Source organism: Leptidea sinapis, chromosome 2, assembly GCF_905404315.1.
Source record: "Leptidea sinapis chromosome 2, ilLepSina1.1, whole genome shotgun sequence".
Classification (NCBI taxonomy): domain Eukaryota; kingdom Metazoa; phylum Arthropoda; class Insecta; order Lepidoptera; family Pieridae; genus Leptidea; species Leptidea sinapis.
The window spans coordinates 22,144,513-22,164,988 of NC_066266.1; the positions used below are offsets into that span (position 1 = coordinate 22,144,513).

Sequence of the window (20,476 nt, forward strand, 5' to 3'; positions counted from 1 at the left end):
TAAAATCGGTAGGCCGTATAAGTCCTCACGGCAGCAATAATGAAGTCATCTGCAGGGCATTTGCCGCTCTTAATATACCAGCTGTTTTTGAGCCAAATGGTATTACCCGTGGCTAATGGCCTTGGTGTGGCACACGATTTGCGTGGACACTCTGTCTCCTTCTCATGTCCAAGTTACGTCAGCTGTTGGTGCTGGGACTGATGCTTCGACTGCAGAAGACAGCAAGCGTCGCAAATATGTCGGTCTCAGTGAGTCTTACATCTTTGTGGCGTTTGGTGTCGATACACTTGGCCCGTGTGGCCCAGAAGCGCGGAGAATGTTCAAAATACAATCTTCGCGCCGCAATAAGGCTACTGGAAACCCAAGCGCTGGCAGCTATTTCGGTCAACGGAACAGCCTAGCTAACCAATGCGGTAATGCGCTAAGTTTTAGCCTAATTGAATTAAGTTTATTTGACTTTAGCTTTGATCTTTTTGTTAAAGTCTATTTTTTTTTCACTAAAAATAATAGGACTAAGGTGTATGTTATACATACTTACACTAATATGCAGCATTATAATGACGTTGTATAAAACCAGATATGTGACGTTCACACGACAACTGGTTTAAGACGATGGCCTTAAGGTGTCCTAGTTAGCAATAAATCGCACTATCTTATACCATACTAATAAAAAAGCAATGTTGTAGTTTTATGAAACCACGATGCAAGTGAAACTTTTTTTTCACGAAATAACATAGGTATTAATATCAGCATAGCAAAAAGAAACAAATTTATATATTATGATTTACATTTTCATAAAAAAAAAAAAAATTATCAAGTGTGTGGGGTTCGAACCTACTCTTCCACCCGAACGCAATTGCATCCAATATGCGAACTTTAGGCGCCGCCCGACCGTCACGCGACATAGAACACACAGACGAAAAAGTTTGAGACGATGTAATAAAAGTTTCACTTTAAAAAGCATTTATTTTTCTCAAAATTGATTCCTTGAGAATTCATTTTGATGTTATTTTAATATACTAGATACTACTACCGCTTCGGAAACAAATGATGATCTGAGAGAGAAGAAGCGGCGCAAGTAACTCTCCCAGCATTCTTTTTTGAGCTCTTTTGATAAAATATACAATATTGTACTGTCATTGTTTTTGCTATAAAATAATCTTAATCTAATCCCACACTGTCCGATCGCTTAGATATTCAGCTTTGGAGTAGTAGGATTTACGATAGAGCCATTTTTTAATAAAACATTTAAATTTATTTATAGATAATGCCTGAACAGTGTCTGGGACTTTATTACAAAATGTGTATACATTTACCCTTAAGGAATTATGTATCCGCACTACCTAAGAACAATACCTATTTTATTGCGGCAACTATTAGATGCTTGTGTACTCGGCATCTTGACACTCAACGGCATCTTTTAAACTTTGTAACATACGCTTCGTGTTATTTTACATTGAAATTAATAAAATACAAAATACTTACTGATGATACTTGATTCCAGTGTCTTTCTTATTTCTTTTAGTATTATTTTTACAAGGTTTTACTACGCAACCCGTCATTTTAGTTTCAATTATTAGCAAAGTTTAACAGAACTTGTGATACGTCAAAGTCACACAGTGTTCGAGATTGGCTCGAGTACGCCCACTTTGGCGTAGTATTCGTTGCTGTACTTAGCAAATACGCCTGCGGTATCTAGTTAGAGTGCAGCGAAGACCAATCCTTAATCTAAGAGTGACAATAAGTTTCTTGCTATTACTTCTCACTTTAGTGAGCTTTGGCTCAACCTTTACAACGTCCTGGGAACACCGCAAATAGGGTATTTATGGTTAACGTGTAAATTTGAGTCATTTTTGCAGTTTGTGTCTTTTTCTTTTCAAATCTTATAACTATATTTAGAATACTATGATAAAATTAAAACTATCATTACGAGGAAGTGTACCAAGAATACTGGCAGCATTTCCGCGTTAGATAGCTAGGCAGATCCGTTGACTGAAATAGCTGCCAACAGCGCTTGGGTTACCAGTAGCCTTACAGGCCTGGATTCACTTTGATTAGTGATTAGCGCAGGTGATTAGTGATTAGGAGAAAACAAGTATGGACAGCGACTGATTAGTGCAGGTGATTAGTTGGCTGCGTAGTAACGTAATTAGAAGCACCCTTCCTTCCCCCTCACTCGCAGCGTGCCTGCCACTAAACACGAGAGTAAAGTAATATTCCATCGTATATTCAGCAGCCGATTCCTTAAAGAGTTGGTAGCTTGCGCCATGAATGGGTCTTCTATTAATCCATTATCGAACCCTTATTTTTCATCTTGCATGTTCAGCTTCCAAAAGTACTTCTGTTTCAGATACCACCGCGCTAAATACTTCTTTAAGTACTTCTTGCAATTGCAAGCGTGCTTCTCTTTGTTCGTCCATACTTGCTGATCGACACTCACTACTGACTTTACTAAACAGAGCCACTAAACAAGAATTGGACACTACTTGCACTATACACCTGCGGGCCTACCATGAACTCTTATTGCGATTCAATTGACAACCTAAAATGAACTGCTTTGCTATTTCGTACCACGACGTGATTAGAGCTATCTAATTTAGGTTGACGTCAAATCAAACTGAGTAAATCGCAATGATGTCAATTGAATGTCAAAAATTATATCAACTGAATCGCAAACTGATTTAGTTCGTTCATTCATTCGTACCATGAGGTGTTATTTCAACCTAAACTGGATAGCTTATTTCTCAAAGTGACCGATTCGAAAAAAGTTGCTACTTCCTTAGAGGAAAGTGAATCGTGTTGTTAATAACTTTTAAAAAATATTGAAAACAGAGAAACAAAAAAAAATTATTGATTAAAGATGAGATGAAAATACTTTATTGGACTTTTTTTGTTAAATAAAATACTTAAAATAAATACCAAAAATTAAAATACTAAAGACGAGGCAGTAAGGGCCCGGGCTATAGCCTGTTCGCAAGAACGAATTAAAAAAATGTACTCTGTGGTCTTGTCAAATCAAACATCAATGGAGGTGCGTTTATAATTCGTTATTTTTACGAAAACACATAAGCAAACATTTAATTTGTAATTCAAAGAACTATATTTATTTATATTACTATTATTTAATAAGTATAAAAAAGGGCTTAATGGTTTATAATTTGACGCAATTGCACAATTTTAAAATGTATTTTTAGTATTTTCTACGCAAAAAAACCGCTAAAATCATATCATTTTAGGTTTCGAAACGCAATTTTATTCGTTCATTCTTCATAAGCGATCCAAACGCCATTCAGAACAAGGCACTTCATGGTACCAATTTTAGTAATTCAGTTAAGGTACCTAAACTGAACTGCATCGGATTCGCATCGCTTATTAAAAGTTGATGGTAGACCTTCTGCACTTATTATCTCAACCTATTATCCTCAATAACTAATCACTTGCACTCGCACTAATCAAAGTGAATACAGGCCTTTAATCTTTTTATAATAAATTCTCCGCGCTTCTGGGCCCCACGGGCAAAGTGTCTTGACAATACTTGTAATGTTTTCTTTTAACTATATAAATAAAAGTACAAATGATTTTTTTCGTTTGATTTAAATTCACTCCGGTATCTTACTCTTGCGAACAAAAGCCGATTAGGACAGAGTAAATGAGGCGAGTTTATATTAAAACAGCTGCACCATAATATAAACTGGTAACTATGTGGTACAGACGTATCCTCTGTTTGTGTTACATAACTCATTTGTGCGGTGCTGCCTATAATGACAAGTTGAGACAAGTTTTTGCGTGGAAACAAATTGATTACGATTTTGACGGCGTTTTCTGTAAGTGGCTCTCGAGAGATATTTGTTATTTAAGTATTAAGATCTGGATTTGTATGAATGTCTCTCAAATCTTGAATTAAAAAAAACTAATAGGACATCTGGATTCGAACCGGGGTCTTCTGCTTTCCGGATCACCCAATGTCCCATCTGAGCTGTTATAGTCTTGAATACAGTGGCGAAATTTACCTTTGTATTCCAATGTTATTGCAGCTGTTTCTCATTAAAACATGTATAAAATACATATTTTTTTAAATTTTAACCTAGCTAGATTGATTTCTCGCCCCCGAAACTGCGTGTATACTAAATTTCATTAAAATCGTTGGATCCGTTTCCAAGATTCAGAATATATATATATATACAAGAATTGTTCGTTTAAGGTTATAGATATTATATATTTTATTGAGTGAATAATTCTTTAGCGTCAGGGCACGGGGCCTGATCGAAAATTCGTAAGACAGTCATTGAAATTATGAATAAAACATTTATACTTCTAATTACCAGTTCAGCTATTTCAACTTAATGATCATACGGTCATTGGACCAATGGTTGAACCATTGTGATTGCGAAGCCGAAACTCCGTGAGCACTTTTCTTGGGATGGGTATAAAATGTTAAACTCGCGTCAGGACACGTGGCCTGATCGAAAATTCATAAGACACTCGTTGCAATTATTATTTATGAATGAAATATTTATGCTTCTAATTATATTGTAATAATTCTAACTATGTTCAGCTATTTCAACTTATAATGACGATAAGGTCATTGGTCCAGTGCTTGAATCATTGTGATTGCTATTGCGTCGAAAATCAATGAAAGAATCTTGGTTAAGAAAAAAATATATTTATTTTTCTCGAAGAACTATTATAACAACAGCAACTACAGAACTATTAAGAACAAAATTTAACAATGTAAACTTCAAAAACAAAGCAGTGGAAGCACGAATATATCACGACATGTACCTAACGGTAATGAAACTGCAAACCGTACTGACGCAACAGGACAGCGCGAGGGGTTAAAGGGGAACGGGAGCGGGCTTCACGTTCCAGTGAGGTCCCGAGATAATGTGGCCGTGAAGTAGATCAATGTATCCACTTGAAAAAAGATTCTTATAACTGTACATTACTAACTCACCAGTTTTACCAGTGGGCTCCTTTGAACAGGATGCCGGCTAGATTATGGGTACAACAACCGCGCCTATTTCTGCCGTGAAGCAGTAATGTGTAAACATTGCTACACGAGTAGCTAGTGAATGTCTATATATTTATTTATTTATTGGAAAACAAACAGCTTAAGTTATATACACATTGTAACACATAATTTATATTACACAAGCCAACAAAGTTTCCACTTAAATATAAACAAAGTAGGAGTGAATATAATACAAAATATAACGTTTTGACATACAATTAAACATAGCATTAAACATATGGCGAAAAAAGTACACAAAAATACAAATGAAACAAAATTTATCTTGATCTTAAGTCAGAGGGCAGTTGAAGTGTCGCTCAGATAATTTGGAATTTTCAAGAATACTGAGCGGCATTGCATTGTAATGGGCATGGAATTTTAATGATAATAAAAACAAGATATTATTATGTACTCTACAGATCGTCAAGACACTAATCTCCAAAGAACTCCGGACGGTGTATACTTCGACGATGACGTCGTGGAAAAGGAAAAGTTCTTTATCCAGTACAATAATGTGCCCATAGGCTTTGAGAGATATGGGGAGAAGGTGTTTGTAACTGTTCCTAGAAGAAGATACGGTAAGTGTATAGATTAGATATTTACCCGACACCTTGGTGGCCAAGAGGTCGCCGCTACCAACGAAATCGATACAGCTCTATAGGGAGTTAAGCACCTGGTATCCGTTTGGTGGCGCGACCAGCTCGGATTAGTTTTTTTTTATGGAAACAAGCGTACCAGAGGAATCACATGAGTGTTGCCGGCTTTTAAGGAAGGTTACGCGCATTTTTTCAAGGTACCCATGTCTCATCGTCCCGGAAACACTGCACTAGGAAGCTCATTCCACAGCTTTGTAGTACGTGGAAGACAGCTCCTTGAAAAGCGCACAGTGGACGTCTTTCGGCCTTAATGATCCTGATGAACTAAATAAATAATAAATAATTTGAACTCAACAAAAGGTAGAATACTGACTTTGATAAAACAGTTATAAAATATATTTAAATACTAGCTGACCCGACAGACGTTGTTCTGTATGTAATAAATAAAATAATGTTTTTATTTGAATTTGTCAATAATATACCATAACATCAAAAATTACTTCGTAAAATATGCACCCTGCTGTCGTAATGAAATTGTTTCACAGCAGAACTGTCAAACCGTGCGTCAATAAATTCTCTCATAGAAATTATGTATGGACACATCAAAGGAAAAACAAATTTGTTGTTTTTATTTAATTTTGCAGCATTTTCCTATTTAGTCACCTTTTAAACCTTCTCTGGACTTCCACAAATAATTCAAGACCAAAATTAGCCAAATCGGTCCAGCCGTTCTCGAGTTTTAGCGAGACTAACGAACAGCAATTCATTTATATATATAGATAGATAGATTTACCACCTTATTCATAATCGTCCGCTAACTTTAAACAGCCGCTAAGGAATGTTTTATCTCATTCTGACTTAGGTCAATAGAAGAAGACAGAGTGAGAATTAGCAATGCTTTAAGTAATCGGACCATTATGAATAAGGGGGTTTATATAAATATTTTTTTTCAGGGATACCCTCAACTTTAAACTATGTGCTGCTATCTGAGACCAAGCCAGTATTACGTCCGTATCCAAACATTAAGAGCGTAGATGACCTTGTATCAGTATACAGACCACGGGTTGATGTCTGCAGCAGGTTATGGATGGTAGATACAGGACTTCTAGAAATACCTGGTAATGATAAATATAATTCAATAATTATTGATGTAAACCTTCTTTACACACGCTTGAGGGAAAAGCGGTTGAATGTGCGACCAGCGGGCCTACCATGAACTCTTATTGCGATTCAATTGACAACCTAAAATGAACTGCTTTGCTATTTCGTACCACGACGTGAATCAAGTCGGAGAGTGAATCACAAACTGTATTAGTTCACTCATTCATTCGTAACATGAACTAATATTTCAACCTAAACTGGATAGCTTATGCGTCAAAGTGAGCGATTCGAAAAACGTTGCTACTTCCTTGGATGTAAGTAAATCGTGTTGTTAATAACTTTTAAAAAATAGTGAAAATATACGTTTTTGTAAGACCGGGCTATAGCATGTTCGCAAGAACGAATTAAAAAAAATATGTACTCTATGCTCCTGTCAAATCAAACATCAATTGAGGTGCGTTCATAACTCGTTATTTTTACGAAAACACCTAAGCAAACATTGAATTTGTAATTCACAGAAGTATATATATTAATATTACTATTATTTAATAACGGCGCGACTAGTATACTTTAGTTATTTCCATAGTTTTATGTCCTATGGTATATTGCTGTGGGGCAACGCTGCCGATTTTAATACAATATTTGTGCTGCAGAAGACGGCTATTCGCGCTATTTACAACCTAAGTCCTTAAGAATCATTGAGAGCTAAATTCAAAGAAATTAACATCTTGTCTGTTGCTTCTTCATATATTCTTGATAATGTAATGTATGTTCATATGCACATAAGTGAATTTGCCAGAAACTGTCATAACCATAATGTTAACACCAGGAACAGACATAAATTGACGATGCCTACTAATCTGCTAAGTCCAGTTAGTAAGTCTTTTGTGGGGCGATGTATATGCTTTTACAACAAGATCCCAGAAAATGTAATCAGAAGTATTACGTTATTCAAAAGAATTGTTAAAAAACGTTTGTGTGATAAAGGTTACTAAAACATAAATTACTTTCTTTTTGATACCACAGATTGGGAATGGAGTGACCGCCCTGAGGCTACAAAATAATAAGTTTAATTGTACAATATTACTTTGTAAACATATTTTTTTCGATGAAAAAAAAAGCCCGCTGAGTTTGTTGCGCCCATTCTTCTCAGGTCTGAGGCATTCAGTTTAGAATGGGTGGTAGTTTTTGACTTTCAATAAAAATATTTGAATTTGAATAAGTACAAAAAAGGGCTTAATGGTTTATAATTTGACGCTATAAAGCGCATTCGTAAAATGTATTTAAAGTATTTTCGACGCTATAAAACCGCTAAAATCATATCATTTTAGGTTTCGAAACGCAACGCATATGGTTCGAGTAGGAGAGACAAACTTTTGCAACGACTGTAGAGCGTCATCTCTTTCTCTCTTTTTTTTTATGGAATAGGAGGACAAACTTGCGTACGGGTCACCTGTTGTTAAGTGATCACCGTCGCCCACAATCTCCCGCAACACCAGAGGAATCACAGGAGCTTTGTCGGCCTTTAAGGAAGGTGTACGCGCTTTTTTTTAAGGTACCCATGTCGTATCGTCCCGGAAACACCGCACAAGGAAGATCATTCCACAGCTTTGTAGTACGTGGAAGAAAGCTCCTTGAAAACCGCACTGTGGAGGACCGCCACACATCCAGATGGGGAGGATGATATCCTAACTTGTGGCGTGTCGTGCGAAGGTGGAATTCGGCGGCAGGAACCAGGTTAAACAGCTCTTCGGAACACTCCCCGTGAGAAATGCGGTAGAAGACACACAATGAAGTGACTTCTCTTCGCAACGTCAAGTGCTCCAGCCGTGCACAGAGCACTGGGTCCCCCACAATTCGAGCTGCTCTACGTTGCACGCGGTCAAATGGATCGAGCTGATACTGGGGTGCGCCAGACTAGAGATGACAGCAATACTCGTAGTATACTTTGTAGAGCGCTACTATGTGGGCCGGCTTGAAGTATTGCCGTGCTCTATTAATGACGCCCAGTTTCTTTGAAGCCAATTTGGTTTTGCCCTCCAGATGACCACGAAATTGGCAATCGCTCGAGATTTCAAGACCCAGTATTCCGATACTAGGCGAGGCTTTAAGGGAACGGCAAATGGGGTTTTTTTAGTGATAAACGCGCAAACTTGAGTCTTCTGGGGGTTAAATTGGACAAGGTTCAATTTACCCCATTCCGCGACCTTCTCAAGAGAGGACTCGATAGAAGACACAAGTTTCTCCCGGCACTGGTCGACGATTTACCGAGAGAGACCTGCATTCTCACACTGCGGACCACACACAAATTTATTTCGTTCATTCTTCGTAAGCGATCCAAACGCCATTCAATGAAAGGCACTTCATGGTACGAATTTTAGCGATTAAGTTTAGGTACCTAGACTGCACTGCATCGGAATCGCATCGCTAATTAAAAGTTGATGGTAGGCCTTGAGATCGTTACAAACGAACGCTAGCGTTACGCGAACGGTGATTTCATAACTTTGGGAGTTAACTGGTGAATGCGTGACGAGGGTGTTACGAAGCTAGAGTTATATTATAATTAAGCGGAGAAACGTGTAATTAAATATCATTAAATTATTATTATACAACTGTGGAGAATTTTATTTTGTACTAGCTGTCCCAGCAAACGTTGTATTGCCGATATTAAAATCTCGATACAAAAGTAACTGTTGATCGTAGATGGGTGAAAATTTGAAGTTGTATGTATTTTTTAATGCTGACTCATAATCAAACGAATTTAAAAAAAATGACTAAAAACCCTTAACATTTAGGGGGATGAAAAATAGATGTTGTCCGATTTTCCGACCTACCCAATATGCACTCAAAATTTCATGAGACTCAGTCAAGCCGTTTCGGAGGAGTTCAATGTTTAACACCATGACACGAGAACTTTATATATTAGATTATAAAACTTGTATATTAAAATGTGACCCAAGATCTGGTACGTACCTCTGTCAAAGGATAAGTTTGGCCATACAAAGAGGTAACGTTGCCAGTTTCATGGGCACCTTACATGCCGACAGCGTTCTTAATGATATTAACTATTTGTAATTAATTAATTTTATTAGATTACTTAAGTTTTATTTTATTATTTTTTATTTAATATTAATTGTGTGTTATTAATTATTAAGTCATATGTAAATAAATTTACATGTATCTTAAGTTATTAAAACCATTACTTGTAAAAAAAAACTTATATATAAATTGAAATTATATATTGGAATTTCTTTAATTCTTGTCCATTGGTTGTGATTACAAGAGGCTTGGTAGCTGAAGTATAATACAAATGGTCTAGTTGACCAGCTAACGTCAGGGTGTCGAATTTGCGTAACGGTGAGCGCGCGCATTTTTCTCTTTTTTATGTGAAAATAAGGGACGAGACGAGCAGGACGTTCAGCTGATGGTAATTGATGCGCCCTGCCCATTACAATGTAGTGCCGCTCAGGATTATTTAAAAACCCCAAAAATTCTGAGCGGCACTGCAACTACGCTCGTAACCATGAGATATAAGATGTTACGTCTCATTTGTCCAGTAATTTCCCTAGCCACGGCGCCCTTCAGACCGAAACACAGTAATACTTACACATTACTTCTTCACGGCAGAAATAGGCGTCGTTGTGGTATCCATAATCTAGCCGGCATCCTGTGCAAAGGAGCCTCCCACACCACCCTCCCTAACGCGCCAACAGAAGTATAATATTGACACACTTTTTACACAAATTATCTTGCCCCAAGTTAAGCATATATAGCCTGTGTTATGGGTTACAAGATAATGATATATTTAATACAATATACTTACTTAAACATATATATATTCATTTAAAAATACATGTAAACATACATAAATACATTTAAACATCCATGACTTGGAAACAAACATCCATATTCATCATATAAATGCTTGCACCTACCGGGATTCGAACCCGGGACCTCTAGCTTTGTAAGTAGGATCGCTAACCACTCGGCTATACAGGTCGTCAGTATAACTAAGTGCAATCTATCAAGTATCGATTGTATTTGATTACAGAATCCAGAACACAAATAAGGAAGCCGTCTATAATAGTGTACGATCTACGGACAGACAAACGGATCCTGAAATATGAACTGAGTGATGCGGATCTGGTGAACAACAGAACATCGGGCGGTGAGGAACCTGAGCTTCTTTATGTCAGACGAGTGAAACAAAAGAACGGCTCTTATTGTCGACGATCAAGTCAGGTCCGAGGCCCGCGGTGGCGCGCTATGCTCGCAATTTCTAACGGCCGTTCCCAATATACTATCTACAGATAGTGATAAATTACTACGTTCTACTGTCAGTAAAGCTGTCCCAATATACCCGATAAGTCATTCTTATAGCCTTATGTTGGGACGCGTGAATTGCAATTTCCATACAAACTTTATATCGCTGGTAAGCTATACGTCGCCCCATTGACAGACAGCGTGCACGGATAAGGTGAGTTAGCGTCGATAACTTTATTGGGACAGAAAAGTCAACGATAGTTAAGATTTTTATCTCAAGTAAGAGATATACTGTATATTGGGAACGGTCGTTAGCCCGTATTCATTGTTTAATCGTTCTTTTCCATTCTTTAAATTGTGGCTTTTGTGGAAAGGTCACAACTGAGCCAATGTCACGTTTCAGTAGACCACCAAGATTAGAGTGAGAATAATCCATCGTTGTTAACGAATCAACAAGTGTTAACGGTAATGATCGGTGCTGAGATAGAACACAGTTTTATTTTCTTATTATACAAATAAATATACGCGCTGTTAGATTCAAATTCAAATTTCAAATATTTTTATTCAAAATAGGATTCTAAATCACTTATTGAACGTCAAAAACTACCACCCATTCAAAATAGACTGCCTCAGACCTGAGAAGAATGGGCGCAAGAAACTCAGCGGGCTTTTTTTATATAACAATATGGATTACAATGTTATATCGTACAATAAACATTTATAATTAAAGAGCCTGAGGATGTTCTCTTTATTCTCAGTCCGTGGTGTCATTAAGAAAATCGTTTATGCTATAGTAACCTTTCCCACACAAACGTTTTTTAAAAATTCTTTTATATGTATTTCGTAACACATTTCTTACGTACTTACTCGACCCAACCGAGAAGTAGGCACAGCAAGTTTATGTTTGTTCCTCGTGTTAACATTATGATCACAGTTTCTAGAAAATTCCTCAATGTGCTTATAAACATAGTTATGAACATACATATAACATTATAATGGACAAACACAGATACAAAGAGGATGTAAATACTACGCCATAAGAGCAGGTACAGCCTAAGAGCGCTTTTAGTGCAAACGTCGTCGGAACAGAGTCCGATCCCTATCACACGGTCCGAAGTAGTCGTAGAACTATTTCTACGGTTGACGGAAAGAAATCGGATGATGGAAGCCGGATCTAGTTCGTAAAATACAAATAGTTCTACGGCTATAACTCCGGACCATGTTTTCATGGATAGGTACGGATCACTTTGATCGGACGTAGTGTGAAATCATTCTAAGTAAAATTTAGTTTAGTATGAAACGTGCAGTCCTTCGACATAAGTTTGGAATTGTAGTAATTACTAATTTCAGTATCGCGAGTGGCAACGAAGTATAATCCGGCTAAGTTTGTAAGCGATCAGTTACTTAAAACGTAGTGAATTTCGGCTATCTCCGTTTTTTACAAGATTAAATCTCATCATCTCGCCATCTGTCAATCTATCAATAATAATAATAATAATATTGACTCACTTTTTACACAAATTATCTTGCCCCAAATTAAGCATATATAGCCTGTGTTATGGTTTGCAAGACAACGATATATTTAATACAATATACTTACTTAAACATACATAAATACATATAAATATACATAAATACATTTAAACATCCATGACTCGGAAACAAACATCCATATATATCATATAAATGCTTGCACTTAGCGGGATTCGAACCCAATCAATGACTGCACGTTTCATACAATCGAGTGAATCGCTTTTTTCTAAGAGAGTTCCGATAGGCTGCGCAATACGAATAAAAAAAGCCTTATGCTAAAATATTGGCATAATAAAAATGATATTTAAATGTCTCTTTTAATGTCATTGCCTAATATAGGCTCAATGCGCGCACACTAACAGAAAGTGACATACAAATCGCGAGTGTAAGACGTAGCTTGTCACGCACTAAAGTAATAAACCTGGCATGTTTTCATCGGTTGTCTAGCAGCAAGAGACTCTATCTAGATAAATAAATTATCTACGACTGAGTTATCTTTGAGATTGCGAATGTTTACAATAATATATATAATGGTTATTGATTTGTATACAAAGGATTTGCAAAAAAATAAGGACTCCGTGCCACCTTAAATAACAGTGTAGCACAAAAACAAGCCGATTAACGTGTAAATACATAGCCCCACGTACTCCCGTAACCGCACACACACACGAGCATAACGGTGCTTCACTTGCGAATATCACGGCGCGGAGTCCTTCTTTTTTTACTCGTCCGTGACTAAGACCTTCCTCGAGAATCACGCTAACCATTAAAGAAAACGTTATGAAAATCTGTGCAGTAGTTTTTGAGTTTTGTTATAGAAAATGTAGTGATATTGTTTCCTCAGGTCTAACGTCGATTACAGTCGACGTAAGTAAGGATTCCTGTGGCGACGCGTATGCTTACATCAACGACTTGGCGACGGCTGGTCTCATCGTCTTCTCGCTGAAGAAGCAGACCAGCTGGAGGATACAGGATCCAACCTTCATGTTCGATGAAGTGGCTCTGAACTTTACTGTTGCAGGTAAACATATTTTTGTATAAAACATCATAGAAATTTATTGAATCCATAATTATCTTAGGCAGGGTTGCATCATATTAGCTGTTATAGTCAACGGTAACGCTGACTTTAACATAGACTACGGAATGTATCGCACGATTGTATTCCTATGCATAGATTTAAAGTTATAAACAATTTGTTATGTTTTAAAGTGATAACCCTCACTTCTACGATTAAAACACAAATAAAATATGAAAACAAAATTTTATGAACGATGCGGGGCTCGAAACCACGACCTCTGGCGTTCAAGTCAATTTCCTAATATGCAAATATTGAGGTTGAGCAGGTAAACTGTAAACAGGATCTACTCCTGCAGATGAAGCCACAACCTGAGAGTTGAACAAAGCATACAAGTTTTTATGACCGATACGTCACTCGAACGGTTAGCTCAGTTAGAAAGAGCGCTCGCACGGAACGCGAGAAGTCTCGGGTTTGAGTCCCGCATCGTTATTTAATTTTTATAAAATTTTAGTTCAATTCCCAGAGGTGAGGGTTATCACTTTAAAAAACTAACAAATTGTATATGTTTTGCTACTGCTAAAGCTAGTTGGTAAACCCAATACAAATGTTATAAGTTATTTTAAGGCGACACTAAATGCCGGCGACCTTGAGCGATATGAGTTCACGGCTCCTATGTAACAAAGCCAATATTTTGAAAATTCTTGCGTCGAAAATGTAACATTTTAACAGGCACAAACAATTTAATTGCTTACAATGCTCATTATTGATAACTAATCTGAATAAATGTACGTACACAAAAAAAGTAAAAGCTACACAAACAACTTTTATGAGAGAAGTATACTAAGCAAATGCATCATACTGAGAAAAAACTTGTTTAACTTCAAAGAAAACTGGTAGTTCATTATAGCTCTGGAGTGTTAACTTTAACCAACAGCAAGCATTAGCAACCTACAAGTAAGACGTAAGGGTATGTGTAACAGGATAAAGTAGTGTTTATAGCTCCAAATGCTATATTTTCACCACAAAACTTGTCTAAAAACACCTTGATTGCGTGTTTTCTGTTTACCCTTCGCCTTAAGTGCTAGTTCCGCTTATATTTGTTAATTTAGTTTAGTCTACCAGCCCAGCGAAACTCTCAGAAGAAAGCGATTCACTCGATTATATGAAACGTGCAGTGTTTAATAGATTGACAGATGACGGCTATTATTAGCTTACGGCCGTTTTCAATATCCTATCTTACCTTAGTTTAACTTACTAGAGGTACACAAATCTATCCTTTTACGCTTACTTACATATCAATAACCTATTGACAGATAGCATTGGACTATAACTATATTGGAAATAACTATGGATAGATTAGATCTTGTCATTAAACGGTGACAGCAATGTATCCGTAAGTTAAACTATGGATAGATAGGTTATTGAAAACGGCCGCTACGCAATAATATTGAAGCAACTGTTAGCTTTCAAACTTAGCTGAAACGTGCAGTATCGCGATTGGCGACGAAGTATAATCCGGCTAAGTTTGAAAGCGAACAGTTGCTTAAAACGTAGTGGATTTCGGCTATATCCGTTTTTAACAACATTATATTCGTCATCTGTCAATCTATCAAAGACTGCACGTTTCATACAATCGAGTGAATCGCTTTTTTCTTAGAGAGTTTCGCTAGGCAGAATTGAATGAGTCGAAAGCCGCTGTTTTATACCCTCGTCGAATGAACTAACTGTAAAAGAAAAACATTAAATAACTATTATAGTTGTTCTCGCTACCAGGTCTGGTCATCAACTGGAGAGATGGTCTTTTCAGTATAGCTCTGTCTAAAGACAGGAAGACAGGAAGAACCACAGCATACTATCACCCGTTGGTTTCTACCAAGGAATACGCAATAGATACCGGCTTTCTGAAGAATAACAGCTTCGCTGGAAATAATGTGGTAAAGTTATTTGGTCTCTGTGTATCATATGTTACCTGCCATTTTATGTGTGTAGTAAATAATCTATATAGTATATCTAATGTCATGGTCGCTCAGAGGGCAATGGAGAGGGCTAGAAATCCAGAAATGAGGATAACTGATGTGCCAGTGGGCAGGGCACATAGTTTTTTTTATGGAATAGGAGGACAAACGAGCCTACGGGTCACCTGGTGTTAAGTGATCAAGGCAGAGAATGTGGGCGACATTTTCTTGCAACACCAGAGGAATCACAAGAGCGTTGCCGGCCTAAAAGCGCGTACACCTTGTACGCGCTTTGTTTGAAGGTACCCATGTCGTATCGTCCCGGAAACACCGCACAAGGAAGCTCATTCCACAGCTTTGTAGTACGTGGAAGAAAGCTCCTTGAAAACCGCACTGTGGAGGACCGCCACACATCCAGATGGTGGGCATGATATCCTAACTTGTGGCGTGACGTGCGAAGGTGGAATGTGGTGCGAAGTTCGACGGACAGATGGCCGTTAGGGAAGCAAAGTCCTCGAATCGACCACGTACTGGCAGATGCAATGTTGGTAGGCCCCCCACAAGATGGACCGATCTGTTTAAGATCACCGAAATACGCCTTTGTCCAACAGTGGACAAAGGCCTATATGTAGAAACTCTTCGCGATAAGTATTAGCGAATAAGAGTCGGTTGGTTGGACCACAAGACTCTTGTCGGGTTTGTGAGTGGTAGTTATGCCAAAGTCAAATAAACCGTAGCCGTCCAATATATGAATTGCACAAATTTAAAAGCGTTTTAAATATCAAATATTTCATAAAAATATAATAAAGAATAAACTGTATAATTACAATAATAATAGTAATCGTATATTGGATGCATCAGCCTTTAGAACTTTAGAATTCATATTTGTGTTAGGATACTTCGTGAACATGAGGTTCGTGATTACTGTCATAATTTGTAATCGCGTAAAACAAATAAAATGACTTATTAACTATAAGTGGTCGACCTGCCAACACAAGCAGCACACGTTCACGAGTTGATGCATGGACCAGCCATCCTTCCCTTCGCACTTATTTGAGGGAAGGGTACAATCCAGCACACGACGCTGCCGCGAGCAATGCCATTTTAGTGAGCATGACGAGCCGTGTTATAGCATACACATAATAACTACAAAATTACAATACTAATGGTCACAAAGCAAGCTCAAGGCGGGTAATAAAAAGTCTCTTTATAAGGAGGTAATAAATAGTCACAGAAGTATATTATGAACTTCGTTAATGCGATGTCAGGAACAACCAACGCAGTAGGGAATACGTTCTTACCTTACTTACTCTAGTAGTGCCGCACGTTCCATACCTACTTTACTAATAGTAATAATCACAGAACAGTTTAAAGAGAGCTCTCCAAACTGTTCTGTGGTAATAATTATGTACTGTGGACTGTAAATCCATACATAGGTCGCTGGTTTAAATCCAGCTCGAAGGACCATTATGTTTAATAAAAAGGTGGTTTTGCAGTATATATAGTAAAAATATAGTTATATTTACGAGACTATGATACATTTATTCAGCTAGCCGGAACAGAATATAAAAAAAATACTTTTACATATAACACAGTGTCAAATTTTTAACAAAAATGACATGACTAAGGCATATTTATGCTAGAAAATTTGTAAGCAATACATAACTTTATCGCATATTCAGAATAAAGTAATCAATTATAACATATGTCTTTTAATGTTTTACAGGTATTAGGAGATCGAGGGTTTAACACGCAGAGCGGTTCACACGGCCTTCATCAACGAACAGGAATCATGTTCTTTGCTAACGTGGCTCAGGACGCCATCTTGTGTTGGAATGTTCGCCACAAAATGGCGCCGGAGAATGTCGCTATAGCAGCGCAGGACCACGAAAAATTAGTTTATATTTCTGGTAATTTTTTTGAACTAGGTACATCCAATTTATTTTTTTAAGGGCAAGAGGCATTTCTAACGCAAAGGTTAGTGTCATTGCTTGTCATCCGAGAGCCACCGGTTCGATCTGCGCCCGCTATGTACCAATGTGTTATCTGTTTTCCGAATCCATATACTTATCGCTACATCTATTAGACGCTTTTAAGGAGAAGGAAATCAACACACACACAGAGATATATTCAAAACTTGTGTGTGACTACCTTTATATTATATTATTGTAAGGTCAAGTTTCTCACCTGGACTTGTAATAACATCGAACACTTATAACAGAAGAACGGCTAGACTGATTTTCCTGATTTTTATTAATGAAAAATTAGATTAAGTATAGACGAAAAAATTAAATACTTTCTATCATCATTATCCCAATTATCTAGGGGATAATTTCTGGATCTACAGAACCGATTTTAAAGATTCTTTTACCAATAAAAAGCCACATATTTTGTGAGTATTACAGTCCCGATAAATCAAGGCAGTGAATTTTGGTAGTCAGATTTTAAATCCATTTAAAGTCTTTCGGCTAAGTATGTCGTAGAAAAAACGGTCGAACACTGAAAGAATTTATATGGCAAAACTACGTTTTCAACATACCAAGATTTAGGAACCATGCGTCACTCTTGGCCCAGTTGGCAAGAGCGCAAGAACGCAACCCGAGAGAGAGAATTTTGGTTACTAATTGAATTTGTATAATATAGTAATCATGAAATGTCTGTTAGAAAATGTTTAATATTTTATAAAACTAGTGTGGGAGCACCATGACTCAAAACTCTGTAATACGAGCCATCTGCCTTCTAAACTCTGTACTTGAGGTAGCACCACAGTGTGATCTATTTGCCAGCTCGATGGGATGTTTGGTCAAAGAATGTAAGAAAAGATTTGAGAGTATGATTCCTGTAAGCTCTATTAAATAAGATAACTAGTTTATAATTTTCATTGTCTTTGTCTTTAGTATAATATCTTTGTAATGCTTAAATTTAATCTGTAATATTACTTTGTATCTTTAATAAATAAACATGCTCAAAACAATTTTATATTTCCAGATTTGAAAGTTATTGGTGACGAGGTTTGGGTGCTGGCCAATCAAATACCAAGATTTGTTTTATCCAAACTAAACGTTAACGAAATGAACTATTACATACACAGGTACCAGTATTTGTTTAATTTTAATTTAACGCACGTTTTCACGCAGAATTAAGAGAGGATTTGTTTTTAAGGAGGGCTTTATCAACGCTCTTAAGAAGCAGATATTTGATTTACAATAATTTAAAATCCACCATCAGATCTAATCGGCTAGTGTGTCTTGAAAAAAAAGTATGTGTGTATGTTTGCACGCCAGAAGTTATACTTCTTTGGCCTAACAAAGTAAAAATCCTAAAAATTTTTATTCCTCGTGCTATTCTACGTTTGTAGAAAGAACAATTTTGTAAAAATCTTAAATCTTAGTAAATAACGAATACGGCTGTATGGGCTTGAACCCTATAAAAAAAAACCCAGTATTTCGTACTCTTGGCAACTGTAAGTTTAAGAAAATATTACGCGGTCCTTCCGCAGTCGTTGACCCGCATCGTCGTATCGAGTCTCAGCCATGCCCGTGTCTATGCGTACCTATCCAATCTTTCAAGATCTAAGTTCGAGCGATTTTTGCCTAAAGTGTTGGGAAAACCTCGCCTTAATATATGCTTGCTATATCGAACTATAAAGTTGTGTAGGATGTCATTTGTTGAAGTTATTTCTTGTTTTGGGTTTTAATGCCACAGAATACAGACTTAGTAATGGTAACAGAAGTCCCACTGAGAAACACTTTTTAATGAAATAGCTACCTTAAATGATTTATTTTAATAACTATAATCATCATCAGCCGGAAGACGTCCACTGCTGGACAAAGGCCTCTCCCAAAGATCTCCACTACGATCGGTCCTGCGCTGCCCTCATCCACGCGTTCCGGCGATCTTGACCAGATCGTCGGTCCATCTTGTGGATGGTGAAGACTTTTCTGCCCACTGCTACTTCGATTTCGCAATCATTTGAGCTATGTCGGTAACTTTGGTTCTCCTACGAATCTCCTCTTTTCTGATTCGATTTCTCAAGGAAACTCAGAGCCTAGCCCTCTCAATTGCCCTAATAACTAAAATCTAATCCATTCAAATCGTAGGATTTTAATAGACATCATACATGTATTTGAATTTATTTCATTGTGTCATTGGTGCATTATCCATGGAATTGAATTTGAATAGCATTGCGTTCACTATATATCTGTTCAGAAAATGCATGCTCTATATGTAATTTCGACTTTCTCATTTTCACCATATGCGTAGATCAGTTGGCTGAACTAATGATAGTACCGTTATTATTTCTTGATAAAATATGTAGATTTCTTTTTTCAGAGCTAACGTTAAAGACTTAATAAGAGGTACGGTGTGTGAACAAACCAATGGAACTTAAAATGACAATATATATGGTTCTGATCGACAAAAAGATTATCTGCTTTGAACCAAGGACTCATGCGTTTAATACTTCGTTTACAGTCAGCCCCTTCAAATATTTTTATACAAAATAGCATATAATATCACTTATTGAAAGTTAAAAACTACCACCCGTTCGAAAAAGTATGCCTCAGACCTGAGAAGGACGGGTGCAAGCAACTCAACGGGCTTCTTTTATTGTCAAAATAATGTGGCTACAATGTAACATCGTACAATAATACTTACTATTAGCCTGAGGGCGGTCGCTCTATTACCAATCTGTTATATCATTAAGAAGGCCATTCTCATGTTAGTTAACACACAATATATGTTTTTTTACAATACTTTTGAATTTCGTAATACATATTTTAATTTGAATATTTTCTGGGAGCATGTTTGTAAAAGCATGCAGGTCGCCTCACAAAAGACTTACTAACTCGACTTAGCCGAGTAGTAGATTTAATTATGGTTATAACAGTTTCTCGTTTGCGAGAAAGCATTCCGAAGCATTGCGACGGCAGTGAACAGTTTTATAGCAAGATTCGTTCAATGAATGAAGACGAATAATAATAAAATTATCAAAAATGAA

The 20,476-nt window shown here is 37.0% G+C and overlaps 1 protein-coding gene across 1 annotated transcript; it reads left to right on the plus strand.

The window, feature by feature from the left end:
- Positions 1-3,700: 3,700 nt before the first annotated feature.
- Positions 3,701-20,476, plus strand: LOC126973707 (L-dopachrome tautomerase yellow-f-like). The gene is made up of 8 exons (XM_050821039.1): positions 3,701-3,824; positions 5,431-5,589; positions 6,561-6,725; positions 10,760-10,876; positions 13,349-13,525; positions 15,296-15,456; positions 17,204-17,387; positions 18,466-20,476. Exons 1-8 carry the CDS (start codon positions 3,701-3,703, stop codon positions 18,618-18,620), a joined length of 1,242 nt encoding a protein of 413 aa, XP_050676996.1. The 3' UTR covers positions 18,621-20,476.